The 14,526-nt window shown below is 45.6% G+C and overlaps 1 protein-coding gene across 2 annotated transcripts in view; it reads right to left on the bottom strand.

Moving 5' to 3' along the window:
- SART3 (spliceosome associated factor 3, U4/U6 recycling protein) overlaps positions 1 to 12,165 on the bottom strand; it is a 36,733-nt gene extending 24,568 nt beyond the window's left edge. Inside the window, exons 1-4 of one of the 2 annotated variants that reach the window (XM_042911425.1) lie at positions 12,098 to 12,165; positions 11,309 to 11,765; positions 2,572 to 2,698; positions 1,154 to 1,258 (exon numbers count right to left, since the gene is read on the bottom strand). In XM_042911425.1, coding sequence (XP_042767359.1) covers positions 1,154 to 1,258; positions 2,572 to 2,698; positions 11,309 to 11,623 — 547 coding nt within the window. In that variant the 5' untranslated portion in view covers positions 11,624 to 11,765; positions 12,098 to 12,165. Of the gene's footprint in view, positions 1 to 1,153; positions 1,259 to 2,571; positions 2,699 to 11,308; positions 11,766 to 12,097 lie in introns of those variants that run through there. The other variant, XM_042911426.1, reaches the window with a different exon arrangement.
- Positions 12,166 to 14,526: the final 2,361 nt, after the last annotated feature.

Here is a 14,526-nt window from a genome sequence, read left to right on the forward strand (position 1 = left end):
AGGGGTAACAGGATCATCAGAAAACATGGGACCATCATGCCTTAAGAGCTGTCAAGAGATTCTAAGAAGCCACAGGGGCAGCATCAGAACAGAGACACAAGTATAGCTTCTAGAAGTGCATGTGGTATAATTTCATATTCCCCAAACACCTGTAATTTTCAGTATCCAGATTATAAAAACTGAAAATTGATCAATTCTTTTTGGCTGGTAAAAAGGTACGTGAAAGGTCCTCTCCCTCAGGGCAGCCTACAGTCCAGACACCCACGCTTCTCACAAGGGGAGATGCCCACGGCGGGAAGTGGGGAAAATCACACATGGAAGAAAGATGTTTAATTTGAAAGAGGGAAAGGTGGGGGCGCCTGGGTGGCTCGGTCAGTTGGGTGACTTGATTTTGGCTCGGGTCATGATCTCACAGTTCATGAGTTCAAGCCCCGCATCAGGCTCTGCGCTGTCAGCATGGAGCCAACTTGGGATCCTGCCTCTGCTCCCACTGGGGTTCTCTCTCTCATGCACACGCACTCTCTCTCTCTCTCAAAATAAAAACGTAAAAAATAAAAAAAATGGGGGCACCTGGGTGGCGTAGTCGGTTAAGCATTTGACTTCAGCCTAGGTCATGAGCTTGCCATTCCTGAGTTCGAGCCCCACGTCGGGCTCTGTGCCGACAGCTCAGAGCCTGGAGCCTGCTTTGGTTTCTGTGTCTCCCTCTCTCTCTCTACCCCTTCCCGACTCGTGCGCGAGTGCACACCCTCTCTCTCTCTCTCTCAAAAGTAAATAAACCTTAAAAAACGATTTTAATAAATAAACAATAAATAAGTAAATAAATAAAACATTCTGTCCAAAACAATCCAAACAACCCATTCAATGTGTAAAAGTCATCTGGAAATACCACGTAAGTTCTCCCCGCCAGAAAAGTGCTAGGTGTAACTATATCCATTATCTTGCTAGAAATATTTCTTCCACTTGAATTTGAAAACCAAATATCCTCAAATGACAACCACAGACGATGAGAACGATGAGCAAACTCCAATCCTTCTAACTGCTAGACTAACGCTCTCCTTCCTGAGCAGTGACACCTCACAGTACGATCCAGGGCAGGAGAGGCCGCCGCTGGGTGACGCTGCAGACGCCTCGAAGAAGCGCACGGGGAACTTACAAATGTAATCCTTCACAGCTTTCTCAAAGAGGTCGTACACGTGCTCTCTGTCCAGGCCGTCCAGAGCCATGCTGATCTCGTCATGCAGCCACTCCAGCCAGAGCTCTGCAAGACAACAGCACCTCCTGCGTCACCATCTCCTTCACCAAAGGGCAGGACGAAAGCCGGGACTTTACTGCCAGTCACGGGCACACAAACATCTCACCCATCTTATACAGCCTGGTACAGTTCGCAGAAATTCCATTCTTAAAGCCTGTACCAAGCACATAGAAGGTTTATGCTTCCAAATCAAATAATTAGAAACATCCTACACCTATTGGGCATTTTATACTCTGCAAAGTACTTACATATATTTCCCATTTAATCTTTGTCAAAATTCTGTAGGTGACAGTAATGATTATTAATAAAAATGGCATCTAACCATTGACAACACACTAAGGTATCTGTTAAGTGCTGTACACAGAACACCTCTTCCAACCCACGTACTATAAGGCAGAAACTATTATCAGCCCCATTTTACTGCTGGGAAAACTGAGTCTTAAAACGTTTACATAATTCACTTAAGGTCACCCAGCAGTAAGACGTACAGCCAGGAATGAACCTCGGCGATCTGATTTCAGTTTCCGTACTTGGCAGTTATGCTTTCGGGGCAGGGAGAGCTGGATCTGGGACCAGAGTTTTCCAACTCCTCCCTAAAATATCCGTTACGAACATTCGTGAAGACTGAACCACAAAGATGCACAGTTTAATTATGTTTCAAATAAGCAAGTAAGTATAAATAACCTAAATGCCCAACGATCCTGTAACAAACAAGGTATAAAACATTTACATTAAAAACTGTTTATAACGGGTGGCTGGGTGACTCAGTCGGTTACACATCAGACTCTTGATTTCAGCTGAGATCATAATCTCACGGTTCGGTTCGTGAGTTCAAGCCCCACATCGGGCTCTGTGCTGTCAGCTTGGGATTTCCCTCCCCTCTCTCTCTGCCCCTCCCCTGCTCACGCTATCTCAAAATAAATAAATAAAATTTTAAAAACTGTTTATAAAAGTTTAATTGTAATACATTTACAATTATCTAGTTCTGAGAGAATGGATTAAATACACAAATACTGGAATGGGAAACACAAAGATGCGGGAAAAGTTTAATTACATAAAAAGTTTTCATCGTGGTATAGGATTAAAAAAAAAACAACTCAGGATCCGAAACGTGGGTCAGTATTACATGATCACGACTATGTTTCGAAAAAAACTACAAGACGAGAAACTAGAAATCCCGGACACTGGCTGATGGGCTTTCTTCTTTCCACTTTATTTCTATGTTCCAAATGTTCTGTAAGGCACACCTCCCATTGAAACACGAATGTGTATCCTGCACTTCCGTTTTTATCAAAGCAGCCTGACCGCTGAAGCATTACCTTCAGTCAAAGGAAAGATCTCACTCATCTTCTGGCGAGCCATCCGCACTTTGGTGAGCTCGCCTTCCAGCCGGAGCAGCCGGATCAGGTCCACGTGGCAGTTGTAGTCATAGACGTTGATAGAGAGCTAAAAGGAGAACGCCACAAGGTGAAATTTAATATGCCGTCATCACTCAGCATTCTTCACCACTGGTTAGGAGGCACATGTCTGCTTACAGACCAAATACATGGGCCATCTGGGAGAGCCAAGGAAACAACAATGTAACATTTACCCCCAGGAAGAGGAAGAAAAATCAATGAATGAGGCTTTCTCTAATCAACACAAAGCTCTCCCAATCTGTTACGGTCCCTATCAGAAAGCAGTGGGGTTCTCTCTGCAACACAAGAATGTTCTGATGAAAGGAAAAAATAGGGGCACCTGGGTGGCTCAGTTGGTTAAGCGACCGACTTCGGCTCAGGCCAAGATCTCATGGTTGGTGAGTTCGAGCCCCATGTCGGGCTCTGTGCTGACAGCTTGGAGCCTGGAGCCTGCTTTGGATTCTATGTCTCCCTCTCTCTCTGCCCCTCCCCTGCTCACGCTCTGTTTCTGTCTCTCAATAATAAATAAACATTAAAAAAAAAAATTTAAAAAAAAAAAAGAAAGGAAAAAATAAATACCAAGTGTGACCTTAGGCAACTTATTAATTCTTCTAAGCCTCCAGTGTTTCACCTGTAAAACAGAGACACCACTAAGGTCTACTCCACAAAGTTCTTGCAAGGATTTTACTGTCTTTATTTTAATTTTTTTTTTAAGTAATCTCTATACCCAACATGGGGCTCAAACTCACAACCCCGAGATTAAGAGTCAACTGAGCCAGCCAGGTGCCCCTCTTGCAAGGATTTTAAAAGGTGCTTCATAACATGGTTTAGCACATGCCAGGTATGTAGGTTAAGAGCTCTTTTACTAAACAAACAAAAACACCTACTGCGAAATGAAAATGAAATGAAAATCCCTACTGCGAGGAACAAGAATGGCAACACCTGTTGAAGCTGAGTGACAGGTACATAGAGACTTGTTTTTATACTTGAAACTTTTCAAACTCAAAGTTAAAACAAATCAAAATCGCTTAAATAGCTATCAGACATCTGAGACCACAGCAAACTAAAAGAATTTGCCGCTAGCAGACTGACTCTTAAGGATAACAAAAGAAAATGATAAATCTTGGAGCACCAGGAAGGGAGAGGGAACAGAAAGTATAGAAATACGAGCAAGTATCAGGAATGGTGCTTCCCATGAGTTTTCTAAATTGTATGTGATAACTGAAACAAAACTTTCAAGGCCATCTGATACCCAAAACAATGATATTTAAAAGTAGGGATGGTAAAGGAACTTAAAGGGAAAGATTTCCACTCATTGGTAGAACAAATACCATGTAAGTTAAATACACTGTAATACCCAAGGCAACCACCAAGAAACTATGCAAAGCAGTATACTAAAAATCACTGCAAATAAATCAAGATGGAATATTAAAAGATGTTCAAGTAACTCACAGGAAGGCAAGAATAAAGATACAAAAAAAAAAACAGAGGAAACAAACAAAATAATAAAATGCCAGGCCATCTGACCTAACATATCATTAGACCTAACATATCAACACCTATCTTAATGTTTATGGTCTCAATATACTAATTAATAAGGCAAAGAATGCAGAGCAGATAAAAACACAACCCTTGTAAGAAACTCACTTCAAATTCAAGGACATAGGCAGGCTGAAAGGAAAAGGATGGAAAAAGATATACCATGTAAACATTAGTCCAAAAAAAGCAGAAGTGGCTATGTTAATATCACATAAAGCAGACTTTAGAGAAAATTACCAAGGATAAAAATGGACACTGCAGGGGCACCTGGCTGGCTCAGTCAGTGGAGTGCATGACTCTTGATCTGGGCTCAGGTCATGATCCCAGGGTTGTGGGTTAGCGCATTAGCTTGGCACAGAGCCTGTTTAAGATCTCCCCTCCCCACCCCCCACCTCTGCCCCTCTCACCAGCTCACACATGCTTTCTCTCTCTCAAATTTAAAACAAAAAGGTGGGGGTGGGGGATTACATAATGATAAAAGGATCAACCCACCAGGAAGATCACAAACAACAGATCCTTCAAAACAGATTAAGCAAGACTGAGCTAAGAGACACGACCACAGTTATAATGGGGACTTCAACATTCTCCACTTCAGCAACTGAAAGTAGTACCGGACAGATAATCAGCAAGGACACAGAACTCAGTATCATCAACCAACATGATCTAATCAACATATATAGAACACTCCATCCAAGAGCAACAGAATACACCTTTTTTTTCCCTCAAGGGCCCATGGAACATTCACTGAGACTAAATCACAGGCCATAAGACAAACCTCAACAAATTTTCAAAAAACTGAAATCATATACAGTATGTTTTCTGATGACTATAGAAGTAAATCGAAAATCAGTAAAAATGGGGAAATCTTTAAACATTTGGAAACAAAGTGATATACTTCTAAATAACCCATGGATCAAAGAGGAAGTATCGAGGAAAACAAAAACACACACTACTGAATGAAAATGAAAATACAATAAATTAAGGATACAGCCAACTCAGTGGGGAGAGGAACACTTAACCCAACTAAACTCAATGTATAAAAAGAATTATATGCCATGACTAAACAATTTGTTCCAGGAATGCAAGGCTAGTTCAATCTTTGAAAATCAATCACCGTAATCCACTAAATCAACAGGCTAAACAAAAATCATGATATCCACTGACACAGAAAATGTAATTGACAAAATCCAACAACCATTTACAATAAAAACTCTCAGCAAGTTGGCCCGCATTAAAATTTAAACTTTTTGCTCTATAAAAGACTCCATCAAGAGGATGCAAAGACAAGCTATAGACTTCAAAAAAAAAAAAAAAAAAAAGTACAAACCACATATGTAACAAAGGACTAGTATCTAAAAGCTAGAACTCTAGGGATGCCTGGGTGGCTCAGTTGGTTAAGCATCTGACTCGTGACTTCAGCTCAGGTCACGATCTCATAGTTCATGAGTTCAAGCCCCACATCAGGCTCAGTGCTGACAGTGCAGAGCCTGTTTGGGAATTCTCTCTCCTCTCTCTGCCCCATTCTTTCTCTCAAAATAAATAAATAAACTTAAAAAAAAATATATATATATATATATATAGATAGATAGATAGATAGATCTAAACTCGACAATAAAGGGGCGCTTGGGTGGCTCAGTCAGTTGAGCATCTGACTCTTGATTTGGGCTCAGTTCACAATCTCATAGTTGGTGAGTTCAAGCCCTGCGTTGGGCTCTGTGCTGACAGGGCACAGCCTGCTAAGGATTCTCTCTCTCTCCTTCTGTCTCTGCCCCTCCCCACTCACGTGTGCTCTCCCTCTCTCATGTAAATAAACTTAAAGTAAATTCAACAGTAAAAAACAAACAACCCAATTAAAAAATGGGTAAAAGACATAAACCAACACGTATATCCAAAGAGGACACTCAGATGGCAAGTAAGTCCACATGAACAGTCAAGATCATTAACTATCAGGGAAATGTAAGGTAAAACCACAATGAAACATTACACACCTAACAGAGGGACTAAAATAAAAAACAGCGACACCACCAAATGCTGGAGAAGATGCAAAAACAGAAACAAACAAAAAACCAAATGGGTCACTCACACATTGCTGCTGGGAAGGTAACATGTATACAGCAGCTTTGGAAAACAGCTGGGCTGTTCCTCATAAAATTCAACACACAATTACTTTATCATCCAGCAAGTGCACCGTGGGTATTTTTCCAGAGAAATAAAACCCATGGTCACACAAAACCTGTTCCTAACAGCTTTATTCCTATTAGCCCAAACTGGAAACAACCCAGATGTCCTTCAATGGTGAATGGCTAAAGTCACCATGGTGCACCCACACTGTGGAATACTTTTCAGCCAGAAAAAGGAAGTGAACCCCACTCAGATGAATTTTAAGGGACTTATGCTGAATAAGCTAATCCAAAAAGATTACATACTATATGATTCCATTTACATAACATCCCTGAAATGACAAAAGTATAGAAACAGAGAACAGACAGTGATGGCCAGAGGTCAGGAACTACAGCTATAAAAAAACCAGAAGGACCCCTGTTGTGACAGAACTGATCTGTGTCAACTGTGTCAACGTCAACATGTGGGTAGTGACATCATATGTAGTTTTAAGAAGATTACCACTGGGAGAAACTGGTAAAGGGTACACAGGAGCTCTGTATTATTTCTTACAACTGCAGGGAAGTCTACGACTAGCTCAAAATGAAAATTTAACTTTCTAAAAAAGCTTTTATAGGAGGTTGGGGTATGGAGTTACCTTAGGTCTATACAAAAACACTAGTGTCTACTTTTCCAACACCTGCCACAGCGTTTCGGCAATAAATATTTCCCTCTCCTTCATTCAACTAACACTCTGAAGGTATACTCAATAATCTAGATACTAGCTGATACATTAAAATACACATGGAAGGATTTGTCTCACCAGGTTGCAAGTCTCAGCAGAGTCAGACCGTGGAATTGACACGGGATTGACAAACTGACCAACAGAACAAAAGAGAACACCCAGCACCAGACCCACACAGACAGAAAACCTATGACAAAGTGGCACTCATTGCATCCATTAAAATGAATTCATGACCCATAACCATGACCCCGGTTTGAAAAACACTGACTCAGAGAAATTCTTTTTTTTATTTTTTTTTTAGCATTTATTCATTTTTTGAGAGGCAGAGAGAGAGAGGGAAACACAGAATCCGAAGCAGGCTCCAGGCTCTGAGCTGTCAGCACGGACCCCGACATGGGGCTCGAACTCCCGAACAGTGAGATCACGACCTGAGCCGAAGTCGGACACTTAACCGACGGAGCCACCCAGGTGCCCCGTAGAAATTCTTAAACATGGTGGATAATAGCATGTTTCAACAGTAACAATGTACCTTGTGGCTGGTTGGTAATAGGACAAAAGAAAAAAAACTGTAAGCAATCCAAATGCCAGAAGAACTGATAAATTGTGGGATACTCGCCCAATGTTATGCTAAATATACAGTAGTCAAAATGAATTAAGTGCAGCTACAAGCAACACAGATGAATGTTAGAAACACGATGCTGAGTGGAAAGCAGTCCCAAAAGATTACATACAGCATGGTATATTTTTTAAAAGCTCAACGATGAACAAAAGTGGACAACAGATGACTTAGGCATGCATACGTGGGAAATAAAATTACACGTTTTAAGGGAAAAGGGAGCACGGCAGATTCAAGAAAGTAGTTACCCGGGTTTTGGGAGGAGAGGCAGGGCAATGGAATAGGGGAAAGACCCCTCGGTACCTGCAACAACACTGTTGAAGTTCTAACTCTTCGACCACGTGCCGGGTAAGCAGTAGTCACTTACCCCCCTTTGTAACTTACAGATGTGAACTGCTCTGCATGTATCAAATTACATGCAAAAGGACAATAAAGGCTCAATAACAGGGAAGACTATGACCTATACTTTTTTTTTTTTAATCCTAAGACTTTTAGCAATGTTCTCCTGCTCGTGATATATAAAATTTAACAAGCGGAGCCCATCCCAAGATCCAACATGAAGGGCTGAAAAAGGACTGGACTAGGTCAGGACCCAAGCGTTCTGATCTCCCCTGGCTCTCCTCCTTTGTACCAGGAAGGCGCTGGAGTGAACCTCTGCTTGCCACGTGGGCTGTCATGACACGCTGATGTTTCAAAATGGACTGTCAAGTGTGCACTCAAGTGACACTAACTAAAGAAGTTTGCGCAAAATGTACTTTCCTTGTTAAAGAAGGGGCAAAAGCTCTCCCTGTCACCCACCGCTCTCAACTCACCTGGGTCTGAGAGTGGTTTTGGAGCACGAAGAGGAGTGGGACAGTCCTTGTCAGTCATCGTGAGTAATGTCTGTCTATACAAGCGTCCCTTACCTGCATATCACATGGAGGTCAGAAAGAATAAGTCAATGAAGTAGAGAAACGGCCTCTAAGGTGGTCTTTCGTCCAAATTTCTGATTTTTAGGCCCAAACAACGAAGATACTATACATGAAGAGGCGTTCCAGAAGAACGTGTTTGAAATGCATGCTGAGGATGCATTTAAGAGACATTTCCACAGAGTTCACTTGGCACTGACGAATGAGCACATACACAGGTCTATTCTGGTCTCAGAGCCTCATTAACGACAAAGGATGCTTTAAAGAAAGAGGCGGCTTAGCCAACGCAGAAAATGATGTGTTGATTTCCTGACTCCCTAGAGGCACAACCTGGAATAGGGGTGGAGAAGTAACAACAGGCCTGGTCCAAGAGACACAACCACTGCAATCAGGGGGAGGGCAAGGAAAGAACAGAGCAGGCCTCGGCACAGCACCTACTATGCGTCAAATGTGCCACGAACTTTCGAAGCAGCGGGTCACTTAAGCTCCACGACAGCCCCGTGAGGTTGGCCCCTTGTTTAAACCACCTGGGCCACCGAGGGACCGGCAAGTTGGAGTAACCGATAGGGCACCACGTTTAGTCTCGGGGCACAAACACAGATAACGGGAAACCCTTGCTTTTGTTCCACAGATACCACAACTTGAAGCTTTCGTAAACTACACTCAGGGATGAGCACTGGACTTCGCAAATATGACCAGGTTGAGTTTTTCACAGGCCTGTCTAGAAGTTATTCCGTGGCAGCAGGAACTAGAGGCTATGGGATTAGGAGGAGGTGGCAGAAAGGTTTGGAAAAATGGGAAAAATCAATCCCTCGACCCCATGACAAAGAGTCTGATAAAGCTAAGAGGCTCTTCAATTCACATCACTTGCCAGATCCCATCCTGTGTGGTCCCCTTCCGAACTCCATCCCGCCCTCTGTGGCCTGAGGTGGGGCAGGCAACGAGGGGACACCAGTAGCCAGGACACCTCTGCTCTGACCCATCCTCCTCTCTAGCTAGATGCTTCTCCTCATCAAGGATTTAATCTTTCTGCTTCCAAGCCTGTCCTTCTGCTAAAACCAATAATCCTATTTCCCCTGCCTCACAGAAGAGTAAGATCTGAGGGAGCTAATGGCTCGCTGAAAAGCTGAAGGCTAGAAATCAGAAGGACAGACTTCCATCGGGACAGGGACACAGCCTGGCATTTTCTCAACAAACGAAAGACTGAACGAACACCAGCATGCTTATTTATAAAAAGCGAACAGGGAACCGCTTTCCTACACCCACTGGTTCCTTTGACGTTCAAATGTGATGATGAATGGAATGAGCGATACCAACGGACATCATTACTATTTCACAACAAAAGTATCACTGCCAGAGAGGCCATCCTAAGGAATCTCACACCCAACAAGGTTGAGTAACCTAGGTTAATAACTTCCCATCACTGATTTCATACAGATGTGGCATCGGGGCCGCAGACAACCCGGTTAAATTCAAATCCCCTTGTGAGTGACTTTGAGCAAATCATTTCACTCTTCACTGAGCCTGTTTCTTCATCACCAAAATGAGAATGTGCTTGATTTCTGTTTGCCCTTCCAATTCTACTCCACCTTCTCCTCCCTGTCCTGTGCCCTCCCGTGTGTACCATATCCATGGGGTCTCTGGCTCTCTTGCTTCCAGCAGGGTTCGCCAGCCAAAGGCACCAGCAGATGTTTGGAGAGAGGAAGAGAGGTCAGGGTATTCCTTCCCCCACCCCAATCCCTGATGGGAAACTACAGCTGCGCGCCCTGACTAAAGGTGTCTCACCTGCTCTCGGGTGCCCTCTCCACACGACTATTCAGAAAACTGGTCACAGTTTTCCCGCCTCATCTCTTCAGGCCTAATGGTGGTCACAAGGTCCTGCTGTTAAGGAGCCCCGAGGTACTGAACCTTCACTCCTGGTTTCTCAGCTCACGCTTTTATAAACACATTAGCCCCTTTATTGTCTTTTTCTCAAATTATCCTAATTCGAGTGTGCCACCTATTTCCTGCTGGGACCCTGGATCACACAGAAGTTACAAATTAGGGATCACGTTACCATTAGGTGCCAGGCACTGGGCCTTTCATTACTGTTATGACAACTACATGATGCATGAGTTGTTCCTCCCAATTTGCAGGTGAGAAAGCACAGGCTCAGACAAGTTAAGAAATCTGCCTAGGCACCCGTAAGCATGGAAGGGCTACAACTGGGACCTCAGCCTCCAGACGCTGAAACCTCTACCTTCCCGTTTCTATTATCGCCGTCCCGCTGGTTACTTTGTCTATCGTACTGCAGTTCATCATTATGGTCATTCCTACCGGGAAAAAAAAAAAAAAAGAAAGAAAGAAAAAGCCACTCTCTTATGAATAACATTTTATTGCTACTGCAGACCATACTTTAACGGGTGGTTCAGAGTGGGAGCTCTGGAGTCGTTTCAAAGTTCAAGGCCTGGCCGCCACTTGCAGAAGTGTAATCTGCAGCAAGATAATTCCCTCCACGAGGAGCCTCAATCTCCTCCGGGAAAACGGGGAATAACACTACTTCCTTCACTAGGTCGCTGCGAAAGTTCAAGGGGACGACACTCGCAAAGCACCCGGCAAGCAGGAAGCGCCCAAACGATGGGAGCTGCGGTGATTAATAGCGGTTTTGCGGCCTTGGGAGCTTTAATTACCGCCGGGGGCCGGGCACCGGGGAGAAGGGCCGGCGCCTGGGAACCACAGGGAAGGAGCCCGCCGCCCCAGCCACGGACACACCTGCTCCTCCAGCCGCTCGATCTCCAGCTGGTTCTTCTCCTCCTCTTCGTCGTACTCCCACTCGTACTCCCCGGGGGAGCTCTCCGCGGAGGAAGCCATGGCGTACTCCTCGTCCCCATCGCTCTCACTCACGCCTTCCTCCTGCTGGTCCCACCCCGGCCCCATGGCCTTGTACGTCGCAGCGGCCACGGCCCGCGACAACACCTTCCTCCTCGTCCTAGCCGCCTTAACCTCATCTTCCTCGCCCTCCGCGGTGGGCCCGGCCTTAGGCTCGGCCTCCGCTTCCGAAGCCGATGTTGCGGCCGCCGTCGCCATCTTGCGCTTCCAGTGACTCTCGGGTCTTCTCTCGGCGGCCGAGGACCCGCGAAAGTAGAAGCTGCCCGCGGCGTTCGCCTGCTCAAAACCCCGCTCTCGGGCCACCGAATGGGAAACTGTGAGCCTCGGGTGACGGGAAAATCTGGGAATACACGAAATTTTGTATTGCTTTTGGGACAGGAGACAGCCTGACCTTGGGCAGTTAGGAATAAGTGGCTCCTTGATAACAACAAGCGGGCAGAAAGGACAGGACCGTCTGAGACACCCACTTCCTGGGACAATCCGCCGGGGACCCTATCCAGGTTCAGCAGCTGCACGGTTACACCCCCTCAAAAGGTCCCGCCACTGTAACCCACAGAAGCCCTCCCCTCGGATGCCCTAGTGGCTTTCTCCTTAAGGAGCCCCTCCGGGGTGGCGAGAGTCTCTTTGTTTCGTCCTCGCCCTCATAAACCTGGTGCCTGTGCTGCTCTTAACCTTGCTGGTCGGTTCCATTCTTGAGAACACAATCCCGGCTTTTAAAAAACGGTTACAGCTTTGAAGGCTCCTTGGAGATCTCCACGTCTTCTAACCGTAAGTAAGGAGCAGTCGGCACCCTCTTTTCCTATCTCACACGAACTCTCAAACTATGGGCACCTGTTAGCCAGTTAAGAGCGAATGGGGCGTTGCCATTCTCAAAGCCTCGGGTGACAGGTTCCCTGGGTCTCCTCCCAGCTGCGCCCCAAACGGAGTTGGGAACGTGGATGTGTTGGAGACCCAGTTTCCCGATGCATGGGACTTAGGGGAGGGCAAACAACAACTGATGAGTCCTGACCGAACTACTCTTTGGTGGACGCCTGAAGGCGCTGGCGGAACCTGACCCCTGACCGCCCGTTTGGGTATCCCGCTCAATTTTCCTCTTTGTCTCGACCAGCCTCTCCCTTCGGGAAATGAGTGGAGAAGCCCAGGACTGATCCCCCGGAAATCTTCCCAGGAGTGATCCGGGAGACTTCCAAGGGGTCCTACTCACAGGTTTCCCAAACTACAGGGGAAGGTGGCTACTTGCTTCCGATTCTGACACGCTGGCGTGGCTCATCTCCCCGGTCCGCATTTTCTACCTTTCATCTCCAAACTCCTCTTGTGGAGTTTATAACCCTCACCCGGGCCCTGGAGCTTTAGTGAAGGTAAAAAGTTCAACATCTGTACAGACTTTAAGTATGCCTACTTGGTCCTTCATGGCCATGCTGTCATCTGGAGAGAAAGAAACTTTCTAACAGCCACTGGGACTCCTATAGAGTTCCATCAGGAGATAGGTCATTTACTGATCTCGGGGTGTGTGTGTGTGTGTGTTTGTGTTTCAATGTTTATTGTTGAGAGAGTGCAAGCGGGGGAGGGGCAGAGAGAGGGGGACAGAGGATCCCAAGCAGGCTCTGCGCTGGCAGCACAGAGCCCAATATGGGGCTTGAACTCACGAACCATGAGATCATGACTTGAGCTGAAGTTGAACGCTAAGGGACAGAGCCACCCAGGTGCCCCTGACCTCAGTCTCTTCCCCCAACACACTGTAAAGGCCACCAAAAAGGACCAGATGAGGTTGCAAAGGGAAATAAAAGGACTGATGCCACAGCCAAACAGGCAGCTAATAGTGTTTCCCCTAAAAACAAAATAGCTCCTCTCTTTTGGGAACCCCCCTTACAACCCATGAAACCCCAATACAGCGACAAAGAAACCATGAGAGCCCTGTCCTGGCGATTTACCCTCTTGCCCTCGGGATGGCTACAGGATGAATAGGGGAAGATCTTGTTGCCCACCACTACCAGATGGAAACTGCTTAAAACCCTGGAAAGAGACGGGACACTTCAGTGGATGTGTAAGTTCTTCACAGGAAATAAAATTAGACTAGGGGCACCTGGGTGGCTCAGTCGGTTGAGCGTCCGACTTCATCTCAGGTCATGATCTCACGGTTCGTGAGTTCGAGCCCCGCGTCGGGCTCTGTGCTGACAGCTCAGAGCTGGAGCCTGCTTCCGATTCTGTGTCTCCCTCTCTCTCTGCCCCTCCCCTGCTCATGCTCTGTCTCTCTGTCTCAAAAATAAATAAAAACATTAAAAAAAAATTTAGACTGTTGAGCAGGTGGTAGGATCCTGAGAAATATATCAATAAATAAATAAATAAATAAATAAATAAATAACCCCAAGCACCATCAGGTGGCTCCTCCAGGAGTCCAACAAACAGGGTCTTTCATGGGGGACGATTGGCCGGTATTTGCCAAAAACTCCAGGAATACAGTACCTACTGCTGTGGGTGGGCACCTTCACCAGTTGGATTGAGGTCTTCCCCAGTAAGATGGAAAAGGCCCTGGAAGTAATTAAGACAATTGAACATGAAATTATTCCCCGATCTGGGGCGCCTGTTAAGCGTCCGACTTCGGCTCAGGTCATGATCTCTCAGTTGGTGGGTTCAAACCCCGCATCAGGCTCTGTGCTGACCTCTCAGAGACTGGAACCTGCTTCAGATTCCGTGTCTCCCTCTCTCTCTTGGCCCCTCCCCCACTCGTGCTCTGTCTCTCTCTCAAAAATAAAGAAACATTTTAAAAAATTAAAAAAAAAAAAAATTCCCCGATTTGGGTTGCTTGAAAGCATTCAGAGTGATAATGGTCCATCACACAGGGCATCTCTGCTGCCCTAGGTATTCGGTACCACCTACATTGTGCCTGGAGACCCCAGTCCTCAGGAAAGGTTGAGAGGGCAAACGGGGTTCTAAAGAGGCACCTAAAAAAAGCTTGCTCAAGAGATGAGCCTCCCCTGGATACAGGTCTTGTCTATTGCCTTGCTGTGAATGAGGAATACTCCTCAGGGCTGGTCTGGCTTTAGCCCCTCCGAGACGCTTTATGGAGACCCTTTCTAACCAACGACATATTATTTGACAAG

The sequence above is a fragment of the Panthera leo genome, chromosome D3 (genome assembly GCF_018350215.1).
Source record: "Panthera leo isolate Ple1 chromosome D3, P.leo_Ple1_pat1.1, whole genome shotgun sequence".
Lineage (NCBI taxonomy): Eukaryota > Metazoa > Chordata > Mammalia > Carnivora > Felidae > Panthera > Panthera leo.